General features: G+C 49.7%; 1 protein-coding gene across 1 annotated transcript in view; it reads left to right on the forward strand.

Annotated features, from left to right (window-relative positions):
- Positions 1 to 6,384: 6,384 nt before the first annotated feature.
- Positions 6,385 to 17,740, forward strand: part of LOC132584533 (deleted in malignant brain tumors 1 protein-like) — a 103,249-nt gene continuing 91,893 nt past the window's right edge. The window contains exon 1 of the mRNA XM_060256437.1: positions 6,385 to 6,486. Within this exon, the coding sequence (XP_060112420.1) occupies positions 6,399 to 6,486 (88 nt within the window). The 5' untranslated portion in view covers positions 6,385 to 6,398. The remainder of the gene's footprint in view (positions 6,487 to 17,740) is intronic.

The following is a 17,740-nucleotide window of genomic DNA, read 5'->3' on the forward strand; positions in this document are numbered from 1 at the left end:
TTCCGTTGCGGCGACCCCAACCACCTCGCCTCCAACTGCCCCCAGCCGCCCGCAGGAGCCGCCCCGATGCCGGGGCTGAACAGGCAAGGCACCCCGGGTCCGAAGAAAACCACGGGCCGCCCTAAGGACGCGGCGAAAAGCAGCACTCTGATGGTGCAAGAGGAGTTGCAGGAGGAAGAAGTCCATCTCTCCGCAGAGTTAGCTGACCTCGCGTGGGAGGAGGAGCCGGCGGGAAACGGCGCCGACCTGCTTTGAACGGTGCCAGCCAGCAGGTCGATCGGGAGAAGGCACCATTAACGGTAAAAACCACGGGAAGACTGTACTTTTTAATGGTGAAGCTGCTAAACCCAAAACTGAAAAGGTTCCTGCAGATCCGCGCCCTCATAGACTCGGGGTGCAACCGGGAACTAATTTCCCCCAAGGTGGTGGAGGCCCTGGGACTAGAGCGGTTGCAACTTACCCACCCCATGCGGTTTGCGCAAATGGACGAGTCGGTGATGGCGGGGGAGCCTTGCACGCAGGAAACAGAACCATGCCCCCTGGGGATTGGGAGCCATTGGGACATGGAAACGTTTGTCATCGCCCCGGCTTGTGGCTACCCCGTGGTGTTGGGAGTGGGGTGGTTGGAGAAACACGAGCCCCTTATCTGCTGGAAAGCACAAACCATCCGGTTCCCCGACCCTGATTGCAGCGGGCACTCGTGGGACACAGCGTGGGGGCCGTGGGCGCCCGCCGCCCGAGAGAGGGCGTGCGTCCTGGTAGAGGAGATGCACCAGGTCCCGAGTGTATATCAGGACCTCATGGAAGTGTTTAGTGAGCGGGAAGCCAACCAATTACCCCCCCACCAGAACACGGACTGTGCCATAGAACTGATCCCCGGGGAAACCCTCCCCCAGGCCAAACTTTACCAAATGGGGTGGGCCGAGAAGAAGGAGCTGCGCAAGTTCCTAGACCTGAACCTGGAGAGGGGTTTCATCAGGCCCGCCACGGCGCCCCACGCGGCCCCGGTGCTGTTTAGAAAGAAGAAGGACAATACGCTTAGACTTTGCACTGATTTTCGCGGGATAAATGCGATTTCCATGTCCAACGCTTACCCCATCCCCCTCATTAAAGACTTGCTGAGCACGGTGTGGGGGGGGGGAAGATCTTTACAAAGCTTGATCTGAGAGACGCGTACTTCCGAGTGCGCATCAAAGAGGGGGATGAGTGGAAAACGGCGTTCAACACCCCGATGGGACAATTTGAGTACCTAGTCATGCCATTCGGGTTGCAGGGGGCGCCTGGGGTATTCATGAATTTTATAAATGATGTATTGAGAAAATTTCTGTACAAAGGGGTGGTGGTGTACCTGGATGACATCATTATTTATTCCCAAGATGAACAGTCCCATGTGAAACTAGTGAGGGAGGTGCTAACCACCCTGCTGGAGCACCAACTGTATGCCAAGCTGTCTAAATGCGAGTTTCACCGCACCGAATTAGACTACCTCGGGTTCCGGGTGTCCAAAGATGGACTAGCCATGGACCCCGCGAAGGTGCAGGCGGTCGTAGAATGGGCCCCCCCGAGGACACGTAGACAGCTCCAATCTTTCATCGGATTCTCCAATTTTTACAGAGGATTCATTCAGGGGTTCGCTCAAATCGCCCTGCCCCTGACAGACCTCCTCAAAACAAAGGGGAAGGGGGAAGACGCAAAGCGACCGGGGGCGAAGCTTAACTGGACGCCCGCTTGCCAGGCGGCTTTCGACCGGCTCAAGCAACTGTTCACTAGCGAGCCGGTCCTGAGTCACCCAGACGAGCTCAAGGGCTTCGTGGTCCAGTGCGACGCCTCCGATGTCGCCGTAGGAGCCATTCTCATGCAGAGGGATGGGGAGGGGAAATTGCGACCCTGTGCCTACATCTCAAGAAAATTCTCAGATGAGCAGAGGAACTGGTCAGTATGGGACAAGGAAACCTTCGCAGTCATGTTTGCGCTTAAGACCTGGAGATCGTGGCTGGAGGGGGCTAGAGTGCCATTTGAAATATGGACGGATCACAAAAACCTGGAGGCACTCACGGGGAAAAGAAAGCTCAGTGAGAAACAGATCAGATGGGCGGGGTTCTTTTCCAAGTTCGATTTCATTCTGAAACACATCCCGGGGACCCGTAACTTCTTGGCTGATGCCCTGTCCAGGCTCCCGCAGCACGAAAGCCAGAGGGAAGAGGTGGTCGACTCATTAATTTCCCCCACACAAGTGGCGGCCATGGTCACCACCCGCTCGCAAAAGAGGAGGGAGCTGGACGGAATCAGTCGGGAGCGCATCGCTCTAGAGGCCGAGAGGGAGGGAGGCGGGCGGCCTGAGGGGGTGCAGAAGGGGAAGGATGGACTGTGGTATAAAGGGGAGAAACTGTACATCCCGATGACTCTGAGAAAAGAAATTTTGCAGCTTTGCCACTCATCTAAATTGGCGGGCCACTTTGGCTATGTAAAGACGCTGCACCTAGTAAACCGGCAGTTCTGGTGGCCATCCCTCCGAAGGGACGTGTCGGAATTCGTGACCAGCTGCCCAGTGTGCATAATGGCGAAGAAGAGAGAGGGGAAGCCCCCCGGTCTTCTGCAGCCGCTAGAAACAGCCAAACGCCCCTGGGCCATTGTGTCTATGGATTTTATAGTAGAGCTCCCCTCTTCACGGGGGAAGACGGTCATTTTGGTGGTAGTGGACACGTTTTCCAAGCAAGCCCATTTCATTCCCTGTGCCCAACTACCCACAGCCAGGAAGCTGGCCACCCTATTCTTCGATCACGTGGCCAAACACCATTCAATCCCAGATAAAGTAATTAGTGACAGGGGGCCTCAGTTCGTTGCCACCTTCTGGCGGGAGTTCTGCAAGCTATTAGGGATGGAGCAGGGGTTAAGTTCAGCATACCACCCCCAGACAGACGGACAGACGGAGAGAGTGAACGGGGTGCTAGAACAGTATTTACGATGCTTTGTGGGCCAACGCCAGTCAGACTGGGTAGACCTCCTCCCGTTTGCAGAGTACGCCTACAACAACAGCGCCCACAGTTCCACCAAAGCCTCCCCCTTCGCCACAGTATTGGGATATGAGGGAAATGCCGGGGGGGGGGGAGAGCCCAGAAACGGGTTCTGCATTTGAGCAATGGTGGCAAGGACCTAGCCAATGCTGGCCCTCCATCCAGGAGAACTTAAAAGCAGCAAAGGAGGCTTACAAGAAGCAATATGACAAGTCTCATGTGCCAGTCTGGGAACTAAAGGTTGGGGACTCAGTGTACCTGTCAACGAAAAATCTACCTCTCTCCCAACCATCCAGAAAGTTGGCCTTTAAATTCATAGGGCCTTTTAAGATCAAACGAGTGATTAACCCAATAACTGTGGAGTTAGATTTGCCTCCGGCCCTTGGTAAAGTTCACCCTGTGTTTCATTGCAGCCTGCTGCGTCGAAGCCCAACCTCGACCGATTGGCATCAAACGGAATCAACGCCCATCTCGGGCAGGGGGGAGTGCAGAGCCCCCCCAAGCTTCAAAGCACGAAAGCATGATCAAGAACAACCTCGAGCCCGCACCGTAGGGGGGGCTTAGGGGGGGCAGTATGTCAAGTCTGCTGTATTTTTGGGAATATATTTTCTAACTCTGGTTCAGAAGCAAGGGATTCTGGGTCCATACTGAACACCGAATGCTGCTAGCTAACTCTCCTTCCCCCCCTCCTCTTAGCTATGCCTTTGTTGTATAGTCTGCTTTGAAATGCTGATATGGGAATGAGATGTTAGAGCCTTCTCAGGCCAAAAGGGCTGTGGGAGTACAGAGCGCCGCGGCCTTGGTGTGAGAATGAGAGATTAACATCCTAGTGTGAAAACCTGCTGCTTAGTGTACCCCGCCCGTAGGAATCCTTTGATCTATACCTTAAAATGCTTGGTTAATGTTCTTGTACCTTAGTCCTTCAATTGTTATCATGGTCTACTTTTCTGCTTTCAATAAACTAGAAGCTTGTTTTCAACCAAGGACTCGTTATTGAATTCAGCTGACTTGACACTGGGGTCATTCTTCCTGAGCTAAGGCAAAAATGTGTGAGCTGCAGGCTAAAAATCTGTGTAAAAACAATTTTATTGTACTGTAATATACTGTATCCACATATCATTTATCATTAAATGTTAGTACACACTTATAACTTTTTCTTCCCACCCCTTCCCTTTTGTGACCCCCAGCAGTGCATACCTCTTAATAAGCGTCCCCATATTGTTATTTAATCTTATTTGTTATAAGGTAATAAACTCTATCTATTAAAGAATCTTTTCCCAAAAAACCCAAAAGTTGAGCTGCAGGCTAAAAATCTGTGAGCTAGCTCACACTAACTCAACTTAGAGGGAACACTGGTTGGTTCATGAACCAAACTGTGTTGTATGGGTTTGTGAGCCATTTAAAGTTTAAACCCCTGTATTCTGCTCCCTGACAAAAGTGGTGGGAAGCAGTAAGCAGAAATTTAAATGCCTCAGAGTCATTTAAATCAAACAGCTGAGTGGCAGGGAAGTGTTTTTCATGAAGAGCAGAAAGCAGGGATTTAAATGGCTTGGAGGGATTTAAAACAGGGATTTAAATGGCTTAACCCTCTGCTTTGTGGCCTTCATGGACTGCCATGATCTGCATCAAAATTTGTGGAAGTTCGTGGCAGCTCTTCAGTTTGTGAACATGGTTTCACAAACCATGAAGCAGCCAAAATTCATGACAGACTTTAGTTTGTAAGCTATTTCATGCCCATCACTAAGAAGGAACCAAGGGGGAGAATTTGATCATATTCTTGAAGAGCATTTTCCTTTTGGTGGTCAAATTTTAATGAAAACATTGTTTGTAGAAAATGTTTACAGGACAAAAGATGACTTTATCTAAAAACAGGTTTTCAATAGAGATCCTAAGGTGTTTTTTTTCAGAGTTTAAATACAAAAGAGCATTTATAAAACTTATAGGGGGGATCACAGATATCTCAATAGAAAATCAGGAGGCGCCAGTGTTAACAGATTTATCCCCAATAACACTGAGAGGGATTTTTAACCACTTGCTCAGCAGAACCTATATATTCCAAATGGGGAACAACCATTAAATTCATTATTAGGCTTAAACTCTCATGGATTCCAGACACACAATTTCTTTGATATATTTAACTTTGGCACTAACTTCCTCTGGTACACTTGGAAATCTTAAATCAACTCTTACTTTGCCTGGGGGGAAGCGAAATATTAACCAGAAAGTTTCAAATGCTGAATGGAACCTTCCTGATTAATAGATGTGTGCATGAATTAATAAATGAATGAATCAATGAAGAGTTCTTGCTCTGTTGTCCCCAAATGACAGTAAAATAGATAATCGGTTTTCTCTTCTTTTTCAGCATCATGTAGAGAATTAATGTATTTCTTATCCTTTTGTCATAGGATCGGTTACTTTAAATCCAGTTGAATAAACTGAGTCTATTTTCTTTTTTATTTAAGTTAAAAATACTCTCTATCCAGTCTCTGTAGAAGAATGCTATGCAGACACTCGACCTATGAAATTCCTCTTAAAAGAAGATATTTACTATGGGTTCCTTCCAAAGAACTGTGAGCAAAGCAACACAGCCACTTGCACTGTTCTGCACACATGTGCACAATGATGTGTGCAAAAATTCACATTGTTCTAAACAGGGCCTTTTTTGTAGCAGAAACTCCTTTGCATTTTAGGTCACACCTCCTGATATAGCCAATCCTCCAAGAACTTACAGGGCTGTTACTACAGAGTCTACTGTAAGCTCCAGAAGGATTGGCAACATCAGGGGTATGTAGCCTAATATGCAAAGGAGTTCCTGCTACAAAAAAAGCCCTGGTGCTAAAGTGGGTATGACAGCGTATTCCCTTGCCTCACAAAAAGCTGGGATTCCCTTGGCTCACAAAAAACTGCTCCTTTGAGTATTCTTCCTCCACTTCTCTCAGTCTTCTGTGTGAGAGAGCACTTGGTCTTTCCATGAGGAATAGGAATCTGTTGAGTAAACTGTGGAGATGTCTGAGTGACAGGGTTGGGCTATCCATGCTGCCTTCCTTCTGCACCAGCCTGTTAAGGGTGTCTGCAGGAGAGGACTCAAGTCACCTGCTCTCACTGTTTGGATTACAGGTTCTTGCGCTCCCCAAGAGCACTACTGTCAAAAGAGCCACTTGAGAGAACTGAGAGTTCTGCCACAATTTTAAACATGCAGAAAGCATCACTGTCAGACTCCTCCCTCTCCCCCGCTTGATCAGACTCCTCCCTCCCAGTCTCCACCAGCCCTTTCCCAGAGTTTTGTTTCCAGTCCCAACCTTTGCCCATGGCATTGATCTCTCAGGGTCATTGCAAAGTACCCACACCTTGGACACTCTGTCTAAGGAAGGAATCCCTGGAGCAATGGTTGCCTTCACTATCCCTGCTAGATATCTACAAGGGGGTATCAGAGAAATGACAGTGATCCTTCTTCTCCTGACCAGCCTTTGGGGTGAGTGCTTTTTCCTTCAGCTCTAGCAAATGGATACCTTTCTCCCCTATTCCTACTTTTTGCAGCTCCTCACACCGCTTGTTTATTTGAGATAAGATTAAAGTAGTAGTGGGCAGAAGGCAGATCATGGTCCACTAGTCAGTTTTCACTAGTCTACCTAAAATCTTCTGGGTTCTTGCAAAATGCTTGGAAATGAGTTCAGCCTTTTTGTGGAATGCCAAAATTGCTTTGTGTTGAATGCTAGAAACAGCCAGTCTGGAATGATATTTGTTTTTCATTTATGATGCCAAAAAGGTTCTTCGTAGTCTGCTAAATTTGTTGAAACAATATGCTTGTTCTGTGTTGATGAAAGTCCTATTAGAGCTACTTGGGTGCATAACTTCCTTTGTCAGGAACTCTGCTTTAATTATTTTTTTTTCTGCTTCTGTACATTCTTCTCTTACTTAGAAAGACTGTAATAATAAAATTTTAAAAAACAATATTGTGCTAGGTGGATCTTCATCTGAACCAAGTCTTAAAACAAGGGTTCATACTCAGGATTATTTAGGCCTTCACTCTTAGAAGTTCTGGAGCATGTGCTTGGTTTATAAGACGTGCTCATAAACCACAACTATTCTAGTAATAAATAATTAGATCAACTCATCTCTGTATTAGACCCCTAGGGGTTGGCCCTGGAGTAAATGAAACAATAGAGGGGTATCTGAGCACATGCAAAATAAGAAGAACCATACTAGATCTGACCAAAGGCCCATTTAGTGTACAATTTTGTTCACAAAATGTTCCTGTTATCATTCCTATCCTAAGAACACTTTCCTGGAAGTAATTTCTAGAGTTGCCAAGTCCAATTCAAGAAATATCTGGGGACTTTGGGGGTGGAGCCAGGAGATATTGGGGGTGGAGCCAAGTGCAAGGTTGTGACAATCATAACTGAACTCCAAAGGGAGTTCTGGCCATCACAATGTGATCACATTTAAAGGGACTGCGCACCTTTTAAATGCCTTCCCTCCATTGGAAATAATGAAGGATAGGGGCACCTTTTTTGGGGCCCCTGGTCCAACCTTTTTGAAACCTGGAGGGTATTTTGGGGAAATGCACTGGATGCCCTGCCTTTATCTCAAAAAACAGCCCCCCCCCTCCAAGCCCCAGATACCAGCAAATCAATTCTCCATCATACCCTATGGGAATCATTCTCCATAGGGAATAATGCCCATCAGACATTTCTCTCCCCCCACACACACTTTCAGATAACCCTGAAGCAGGGGGAGGGCCTCCAAACTGGGGGATCCCCTGTCCCCACCAGGGGATTGGCAACTCTAGTAATTTCTATTGAATAAAATGAGATTTACCTCAAGTACACCTGTTCAGAACTGGTTTCTATAGCTCATCTGGATACCAAGTAGTGGTGTTGCTGCAAAGCAAAACCTCAAACAATAGCAATGTTTGACAATGAACAAAAATGACACATAGCAGCGCATACACTTTTGAGTTCTCTGGAGCTCTTCATCAGGCTGGATGTTTGCTGGTTTGTTTGTTTAAAAAGGCAGGGAGAAGGGTGAAAAGGACATTTTAAGCCACAATATTGAGGCTTTTCTCCTGCGTTCAAATAGTTGGAAAGGACCAGACAGGTCATCTAGCCCAGGACCGGATCTACATGTTTTTTTGAGGGGATCTACATGTTTTAAAAAATGACATCTCCTTTTGGGCCATTCTATGTTATGGTCCCATAGAATACAATGGACTCCATACCCAATTTGGCACACCCCCCCTCTGTCAGTGCCTGGAGCAAGCACCCCCCTTTGCTTCCCCTAGATCTGGCCCTGATCTAGCCCAACCCCCCCTCTCAAAGCAGGATCAGCCATGAGCATCCCTATAGAATCATTTTATGCAGCAGAATCCTATAGACTTAACCAGGAAATAGGTGGAACTGATATAAGGCTTGTACAGCTTGTCCTCCAAATTTGCTGGAGCCCCTAGTTCTGTCATTTTTAGAAATTACCTAGGACCAAACTAAAACTTTTAAGGCAGACCTGGCTATCCCACCATTTTCATTGCAAGGTGGGCAGGCAGGGCTTTGAATGGGATCAGAGGATGAGCACTTGGGAGAGACAGGTTTAATTTCACACATACACACACAAACCTGTTTTCCTGATCCTAATCACACACTACCAAATCTGGTAGTTGTGGAATGGGGCATAGTTACTAGTATTCTTTACCCTCCTCATATTCCTTACCCTTCAGCTGGGACCAACACCCTATGTATGCCTTTAAGATTCAGGTCAGAAGGAGGGGGCTCTACACATGAGTCTCTCTGAGTGACCACCAAGCCATAAGTAGGTCACATGGAAATTCTGGACCTGATCCACAATAGTGTATATCCACCACATCCCAGACCTGTTGAAAATGAAGATTGGGTTGAAATGATTTATGGATAAACCATAGGAAAGTGCTCAGTCTTCTTTCTGGGAAAGAGGTTTGACAGCCCCATCCTAAGACACACACCATCCCTGGCACCCCTGATGCTTCTGTGCTATTGCCAGCACTGGCATGCACTACTACATACATGTGCCATCAGTGTTGTTGAAAAACTCAGCAGGAACTCATTTGCATATTAGGCCACATCCCTGACACCAAGCTAGCCAGAACTGCGTTCCTGTGAACTCCTGCGATCGGCCCCTTCCCAGCCGCGCCAGTATCGCTGGCTAGAGGCTGGGGGCTGCTGTTGCCCTCCCAGAAGGAGGGAAGACTGGCCCCGCCTCATACGACGGACGGGAAGGCTCGTTGGGCGTGGCGTCGGGGCTATAAAGGCCCCGGCCCTGCCCAGCGTGTCGTAGTTGCCTTTCGGCTCTCGGCCCGCCTGCCCGCCCACCCCTTTGGCAGTACAGGTTATTACCAGTCGCCTTATTAGGGGCCAGGTAGGAATTTTTTCATTTTCACAGAATTGGCCCATGTGAATTTGTTTTTCGCCTACCTTGTACTGCCTGATAGTGTTAGAAGTTTTGGGGAGGAGTTTATTCATTTGGTCGCTGGGCAGGATGAGGTATGGGCCACAGTGTTTGTTCAGGGGAGCACCTATGGCCCTGTACCAGTAGGTGCAGATGGTCTGTATAAACTGCAGATGGGCTGTACGGCTCACTGCTGGGAGTGCAGATCATGACAAAGCCTCACTGGGACAGATCTTTCCAGAGGGATTGATGCTGGCCTAGGTGAAGGTGGAGTTTGGGTCTGGCCGCTCAGCATAGGCTTCCCAAAAACCCCGCCTTAGCGGGGGACCCCCGAATTAGCAGCCTCCTCCCCCGCTCTCCAAAAATCCGGAAGCGGGGGGGGGAAGGGGGGGCGGCACCAATCTCTCAAACAGAGAGCCTTCCCCCTCTCCTCTTCCTTCACTCCTTCCTGATTTTTGTCACCCCCACTTTTGCTTTCTCCCGGGCACAGTTGTTTCCCTCGCAGCCTTCCCCCATCTCCTCTTCCTTTGCACCTTTCTGCTCTCTGTCACGCCTGCACACCCCCTTCTGGCTTTTTCCTGGGCACGTTGTTTCCCTGACAGCCTTCCCCATCTCCTCTTCTTTCCTTCCTTCCTGATTTCTCCCCCCCCTTGCATTCTCCCGCACACGTTGTTTCCCTGCCAGCCTTCCCCCTCTCCTCTTCCTTCACTCCTTCCTGCTTTTTGTCACCCCCACTTTTGCTTTCTCCCGGGCACAGTTGTTTCCCTCCCAGCCTTCCCCCGTCTCCTCTTCCTTTGCACCTTCCTGCTTTCTGTTGCGCTCCCCCACCCCCTTCTGGCTTTTTCGTGGGCACGTTGTTTTCCTGCCAGCCTTCCCCATCTCTTCTTTCCCTCCTTCCTGATTTCTCCCCCCCCTTGCATTCTCCCTGTTATGTATTGAACATAAGTTACCCGGCCGCATGGCAATCGCTACTGAAGGTGACCCCCCGGGTCCCCGGATGGAGCTCGCCATTCGCCCCGCCCATCAAGATCTGTGGCGGGAAGTTTGACCAATCAGGATTGGCCTGGTCGGATGAGGGGGCTGTTCCGGGTACTGTATATAAGTGGGGCCCGGCCCGCGTGTTCCCTCTCTTGTAATGTGCTACAGAATAAACTATGTTGCCTTCAAACCATATCGGTTCTCAGTACATTACAGTGGCAACGAAGGTGGGATCCTAGCTAGCCCATTCCAGAGGGGCTTCGCAGATCCAGCCGGAGACGTCGAAGGCAAGCAATTGTAGACCGACACACTCGCCGCCATAGCCACAATGGCTAACCAGAGCGGAAGCACGGGTTGGCTCGAAGAATTCAACCCCGGTACCCCGGAGAGGTGGGAGACCTACATGGAGCGGGTCACGTGCTACCTGCGAGCGAACAGGATAACGGAGGACAGCCTGAAGAGGGACGTCCTCCTGAGCATCTGCGGAGAGGCCACGTTCGAGATCGCAAAGGGTCTCTCGGCCCTCGCAAGGATCACGAAGAAGACCTTCGAGGAGATAATCAGATTCCTCACTGGGCACTTCTTGCCCCAACCTTCACTCGTCACCCGCAGGTTCCTCTTCCACAAGAGGGATCAAGAGGCGGGAGAATCGGCAGCGGACTACCTGACCACCCTCCACCAAATCGTGGGCAACTGCAGCTACGAAAAGCTGGAAGAGACCCTGAGGGACCATTTTGCCTGGGGCCTGAGGGATGAAAGACTGCAACAGAAGCTCTTCGTGAGGGAACAGCTCACCCTCCAGAGCGCCTTCAACGAGGCCGTTGCGTTCGAGCAGACCATGAAGACCTTCCCCAAAACGAGGGCCGAGGCCGTCCATCAGGAAGAGATGGGGCCCAGCCAACCAGACGAGGAAGAGGCACTCTAGCTATGCCGCCAGACGGGGATGGGCCCACGAGCGCCCCAGTGACCCCGAGCAACTGACAGACCAGCCGCCACCAAGTGCACCAGCTGTGGAGACCAACATGAGTGACGGGACTGCCCCTACCGCAACGTGGTCTGCAGAAGCTGCGGCAAGATGGGCCACATTGTGAGGGCCTGCAGGGCCAAGTGCACCCGCCGCCACCAGGCCACCCACCAGGAATTGACCGAGGACCACTCGATTGCCTCAACCTCCGTGCAGGTAATGAACTTGCCCAACAATACCCCCCCCAAAGGTCAAGGTTTTGGTCAGCATTGAGGGCAACCCCTGCCTGATGGAACTGGACTCAGGTTCCTCCAACTCCATAATTTCGGAGGAATCCTTAAGGAAGCTGTCCCCACATGGCCTGCCTAGACTGTAACCGGCAAGCTTTGTGCTTCGGGACTTTCAAAAAAATCCAGTGGAAGTCCTGGGGTGGGCAATGGTGGGGGTGGAGTACAACAGGTTTAGGGATAAACTCGACATCTTGGTGGTTAAAAGGAGTCATCTCACCACCTTGTTGGGCCTGGCCTGGTTTCGGCCGCTGGGAATAAAGATCGTGGGGGTGCAACAGCTGGGGACGCGGGGATTCGAAAACGTGTGCCGGGAGTTCCCGGAGGTGTTTGACGGGGCCCTGGGGTAAGAATGAATGATAGAAATTTAACAACCCCAAGAAACTTTGTAGCTCCACCTTGCTCTTGGGGGTGGGGGCTTCCACTATGGCCCTGGTCTTGTCCGGCGTTGGGTGGATCCCCGCAGCGTCCACCGCGAACCCCAAAAACTCCACCCTCGGTACCCCAAGGGAACATTTTTCACGCTTGACTTTCAGACCGGCCTCTTGGAAACGGCAGAGGACTTCTTGCAGCCGGTTGCTGAATTCCTCCGCCTATTCGATAATAGGATAACTCCCAACCCAGTCACGGGGGTAATCCCAGCCGAGCTTTTAATGGGACAAAAGCTAATCACTAGATTAGATAGGCTGCACCCCGACCGAGCCACCAACATCCGCAATTCCCCAGAGATCAGAGAAGCAGCAAGAGGATTTTTCCCAGGGGATCCAGTATACGCTAGGAACTATGGGTGTGGCCCCGAATGGGTAGAATGCCGGGTGCTGTGAGTAATAGGGTCCCGCCATTATGAGGTGTCCACAGTGGGAGGCAATGTATTGCGGAGGCATATAGACCAAATACGTCGCCGCACATTGCCGGAAGAACCAGCCACAATACGGAGCGAAGAGGAGCTCACAGCCGCGCCCCCACAGAGATCTACCCCAACACCGCTGAATGCTCCACCCAATCGGGAGGTAGAGCCCAACCGTAGTGAGGGCGACTCCCAGGGAACAGGGACACCAGACGCGTTGCAAGCTGCAGACAAACCCAGACGGGCGCCCCATCTGCGGCAGTGGCCGTGGCCCCGGCATCTCCGGCAACCACTCCGACTCCACCAGCCAAGGTGGCCTACCACGTAGTTGCGGGACTATATGTCCTGAGCTAGGGGGGGAGGAGTGTTATGTATTGAACATAAGCTACCCGGCCACATGGCGATCGCTACTGAAGGCGACCCCCTAGGTCCCTGGATGGAGCTCGCCATTCGCCCCGCCCATCAAGATCTGTGGCGGGAAGTTTGACTGACCAGGATTGGCCTGGTCAGATGAGGGGGCTGTTCCGGGTACTGTATATAAGCAGGGCCCGGCCCACGTTTTCCCTCTCTTGTAATGTGCTACGGAATAAACTATGTTTCCTTCAAACTGTCTTGGTTCTCAGTACATTACACTCCCGCACACGTTGTTTCCCTGCCAGCCTTCCCCATCTCCTCTTCTTTCCCTCCTTCCTGATTTCTCCCCCCCCTTGCATTCTCGCGCACACATTGTTTCCCTGCCAGCCTTCCCCCTCTCCTCTTCCTTCACTCCTTCCTGCTTTTTGTCACCCCCACTTTTGCTTTCTCCTGGGTACAGTTGTTTCCCTCCCAGCCTTCCCCCGTCTTCTCTTCCTTTGCACCTTCCTGCTTTCTGTCACGCCCCCCCCTTCTAGCTTTTTTGTAGGCATGTTGTTTCCCTGCCAGCCTTCCTCATCTCCTTTTCCTTCTCTGCTTTCCATGCCCCACCCCCCCTTCTGCTTTCTCCCGGATGCATTGTTTCCCTCCCTGCCTTGGTGGACGCATGGCCCGTGTGATCGTCATCTGCTAGTGGAGGAGGGGAGAGGGAGAGAGAGCGAAGAAAGGTTTGCAAAAAGTTCATTCTGCCGTTTCCTAACAAGCCACCATGCTGCTTTTCAAGGATGGCTTTTTTAAAAAAAAAGTCTTCCCTAGATCCCTTTTCAAAGTTGCACTTGCTTTCTTTTCTTTTAAAAAAGAAACTCTTTAAAAATGGCCTGCATATCTTCTGAAAGAAAGTGATAGAGTTAGCCAATTTGGTTGCAAGGAGCTTTCAGCTCCTGGAGCAAAGCCTCCCTTCAGTGTCAGAGAGAGAGGAATCCCAGCTGAGGTTTTAACCTCTTTGCTTAACATCGATTGGGCTGCAAATAAACTTGGGGGAGAGGAGGGAGGGAGGAAACATAAGGGGGGTACTTTTGGCTTGGCATGCCAGCCTCAAGGTAGGACTCGAGGATCCCCTGAATGACAGAGATCAGTTTCCCCTTGAGAAGATGGCTGCTTTGGAGGGTGGACTCTGTGGCACTGTACCCTGCTAAGGTTCCTTCCTCCTCAGGCTTCATCCCCAAATCTCCAGGAGTTTCCCAACCTGGAGCTGGCATTATCCATGATTATCCATATCTTTCAGGGTCCCCCAAATCACCACAAAGTTGACTGTCACATTTCTATTTAGGCACCTTTCAGTGCATAAAACAGAGTTGTATGGATTTCAATGGATCGAGGGGTGGGGACTCTGTGTAGGATGGCAGTGTTTTGGGGAGAGGGGTTCAGAATATATTAATTTATTCAATTCATTAATAGCCTATGCTCTCCCCAGTAAGAATCCAAGGCAGCTTCCATCATTCTCTCCTCAATTTTTTCTCACAACAGCCTTGTGAGGGAGGTTACACAGAAAGTGTGTGTCTGGCCCAAGTGAGCTTTCGGGGCAGGAGTGGGAATTCAAACCTAGTTCTCTCAAACTCTGCTCCTGGACTCTTACCCAGATCTTCACCCTGGTGCTTACAGGGAAGCTGCAAGGCGGAGAAAGGGAAGGGGTGCAGAAGTAGATGACACTTGCCTCCTCCCACTCCCCCTTTCTGGCTTGCTCCCAGGCATCTAGAAGACCGAGTATATATTTTTTGCATATTAATGGGACCTAAATACAAATGTGTGGCACACTGTAATATGTAATACAAGAGAATACAATCTGAATCTACTAAAAATTACTTTTGCCAAAAGAAAAAAAAAGATGGGCACAGCATTGTGGGGATGGGGGGCTAAGAAGCATTCCTAGATGGGGTGGATCTGAAAGCAGCCCCAGACTGTGGAGGGAAGACTAGTGTAGAAGAAGAAGAATGCAGATTTATACCCCGCCCTTCTCTCCGAATCAGCGACTCAGAGGGGCTCACCATTTCCTTTATCTTCTCTAGGGTTGTCAATCTCCAGGTGGGGGCAGGGGATCCCCCACTTTGGAGGCCCTCCCTCCGCTTCAAGGTCATCAGAAAGCGGGGGGAGGGGAGGGAAATGTGTGCTGGGAACTCTGTTATTCCCTGTGGAGATTTACTCCCATAGAAAATCATGGAGAATTGATCCGCGGGTATCTGGGGCTCTGGGGGGGCTGTTTTTTGAGGTAGAGCCACCAAATTTTCAGTATAGCATCTAGTGCCCCTCCCCAAAATATCCCCCAAGTTTCAAAAAGATTGAACCAGGGGGTTCAGTTCCATGAGCCCCCAAAGAAGGTGCCCCTATCCTTCATTATTTCCTATGGAAGGAAGGCATTGAAAAGGTGTGCCATCCGTTTAAATGTGACGGCCAGAACTCCTGTGGAGTTCAATTATGCTTGTCACAGCCTTGATCTTGGCTCCACCCTTAATGTCTCCTGGCTCCACCTCCAAAGTCTCCTGGCTCCACCCCCAAAGTCCCCAGATATTTCTTAAATTGGACTTGGCAACCCTAGCTCAGCACCAGCCAGAATAAGAACATAAGAGAAGCCATGTTGGATCAGGCCAACGGCCCATCAAGTCCAACACTCTGTGTCACACAGTGGCAAAAAATTTTATATGCACACATACACTGTGGCTAATAGCCACTAATGGACCTGTGCTCCATATTTTTTATCTAAACCCCTCTTGAAGGTGGCTATACTTGTGGCCGCCACCACCTCCTGTGGCAGTGAATTCCACATGTTAATCACCCTTTGGGTGAAGAAGTACTTCCTTTTATCCGTTTTAACCTTTCTGCTCAGCAATTTCATCGAATGCCCACGAGTTCTTGTATTGTGAGAAAGGGAGAAAAGTACTTCTTTCTCTACTTTCTCTATCCCATGCATTATCTTGTAAACCTCTATCATGTCACCCCGCAGTCGACGTTTCTCCAAGCTAAAGAGTCCCAAGCGTTTCAACCTTTCTTCATAGGGAAAGTGCTCCAGCCCTTTAATCATTCTAGTTGCCCTTCTCTGGACTTTCTCCAATGCTATAATATCCTTTTTGAGGTGCGGCCTTTTTGAATATTTGGCTCATGCTGGGGGCAGGGTGGCTCGCCCTCTAAGGACAAGGTGGGGTCCTGCATTTGACCCCAGAGCTTGTCCTGTTAGGCCTATACCCCTTGCCATTCTAGTGGTTTAAGTTACATTTAATAAAGCGTGGCAGCCCCGTTGCTGCCAGAGAGCGTGAGGGTCGAGAGGGAACAGGGCACCTTGCTGAGGATAAGGGGAATGCACCCTCAGAAGGGACCTCTTCTTCGGTTGGTGAGCGGGTATCCTTTCGCGCCAAGGAACCATCCCTGGGCAGGGGGAGAGGGGGGGGTCTTGGTAGCTGGTGATTCGATCCTTAGGCAAGTAGACAGCTGGGTGGCAAAACCGTGTATTGACCATATGGTGACTTGCCTGCCTGGTGCGAAGATAGCAGACATTACGCGTGTAGTAGATAGGCTGATAGACAGTGCTGGGGAGGAGCCTGTGGTCGTGGTGCAAGTTGGCACCAACGATGTGGGGAAATGCAGTCGTGAGGTCCTGGAGGAGAAATTTAGGCTGCTAGGTGGGAGACTTAAGGCCAGGACCTCCAAGGTAGCCTTCTCGGAAGTGCTACCTGTTCCACGTGCAGGGCAGGAGAGACAGGCACAAATTAGAAGTCTCAATGTGTGGATGAGACGATGGTGTAAGGAGGAAGGGTTTAAGTTTGTTAGGCACTGGGATGCTTTCTGGAACAAGCGGGAGCTGTACAAAAGAGACGGTCTCCACTTGTCTCCAGATGGAACCAGGCTGCTGGCGCTTAAAATCAAAAAGGTGGCAGAGCAGTTTTTAAACTAAATCTTGGGGGAAAGCCGACAGGTTCGGGAGGACTCATCTCAAAGAGATGAAGGGTGGGCTTCTATTTTTCTACCGGGTAACGGATCAGAGTTGTCCACTGTGATGGTGACAAACAGTATGGACTGTCTGCCAGAGTCTCGAGGCAGCAGGAGGGAGGTGGCGGGCCTAGCTTGCCTGGGAAATTATAAATGTTTGTATGCAAATGCTAGAAGTGTCCGAAGTAAAATTGGTGAATTGGAATGTTTAGTGTTGGGAGAAAACATAGACATTGTGGGAATTTCAGAAACTTGGTGGAATGAGGAGAATCAGTGGGACACGGTGATTCCTGGATATAAGTTATATCGGAAGGATAGGGAGGGAAGGGTTGGAGGTGGGGTGGCTCTGTATGTCAGAGAGGATATACAGTGCAGTAAGACTGAGGTCAGAGAATTAGATTCCCTTTTAGAAATGCTTTGGGTTGAAATAGAGGGCCCAAAAGGAAATTTAACTATGGGAGTTTGTTATCACCCACCAAATCAAAAGAGAGGGGACGATTATAATATCATGGAAGGCTTAAAGATAGCGGCTAAACGTAAAAACTGTGTTGTAATAGGTGATTTTAACTACCCGCAGATTGATTGGGTCAATATGTGTTCTGGTCGAGAGAAAGAGATTGAGTTTCTTGATGCTTTCAATGACTGTGCTATGGAGCAGATGGTCTCAGAAACTACCAGGGGTGGGACGATCCTGGATCTGGTCCTAAGTAATGCCCAAGACTTGGTGAGAGATGTAAAAGTTATTGCGCCGCTTGGGAATAGTGACCATAATGTTATTGATTTCACCGTTTGTATAAATAGGGAGTTGCCCAAAAAGACCAGCACAACCACGTTTAACTTTAAAAGGGGTAAATTCTCTGAGATGAGGAGGCATGTGAGGAGGAACCTGAAAGGAAAGGTAAATACG

This window comes from Heteronotia binoei, chromosome 15 (genome assembly GCF_032191835.1).
Source record: "Heteronotia binoei isolate CCM8104 ecotype False Entrance Well chromosome 15, APGP_CSIRO_Hbin_v1, whole genome shotgun sequence".
Lineage (NCBI taxonomy): Eukaryota > Metazoa > Chordata > Lepidosauria > Squamata > Gekkonidae > Heteronotia > Heteronotia binoei.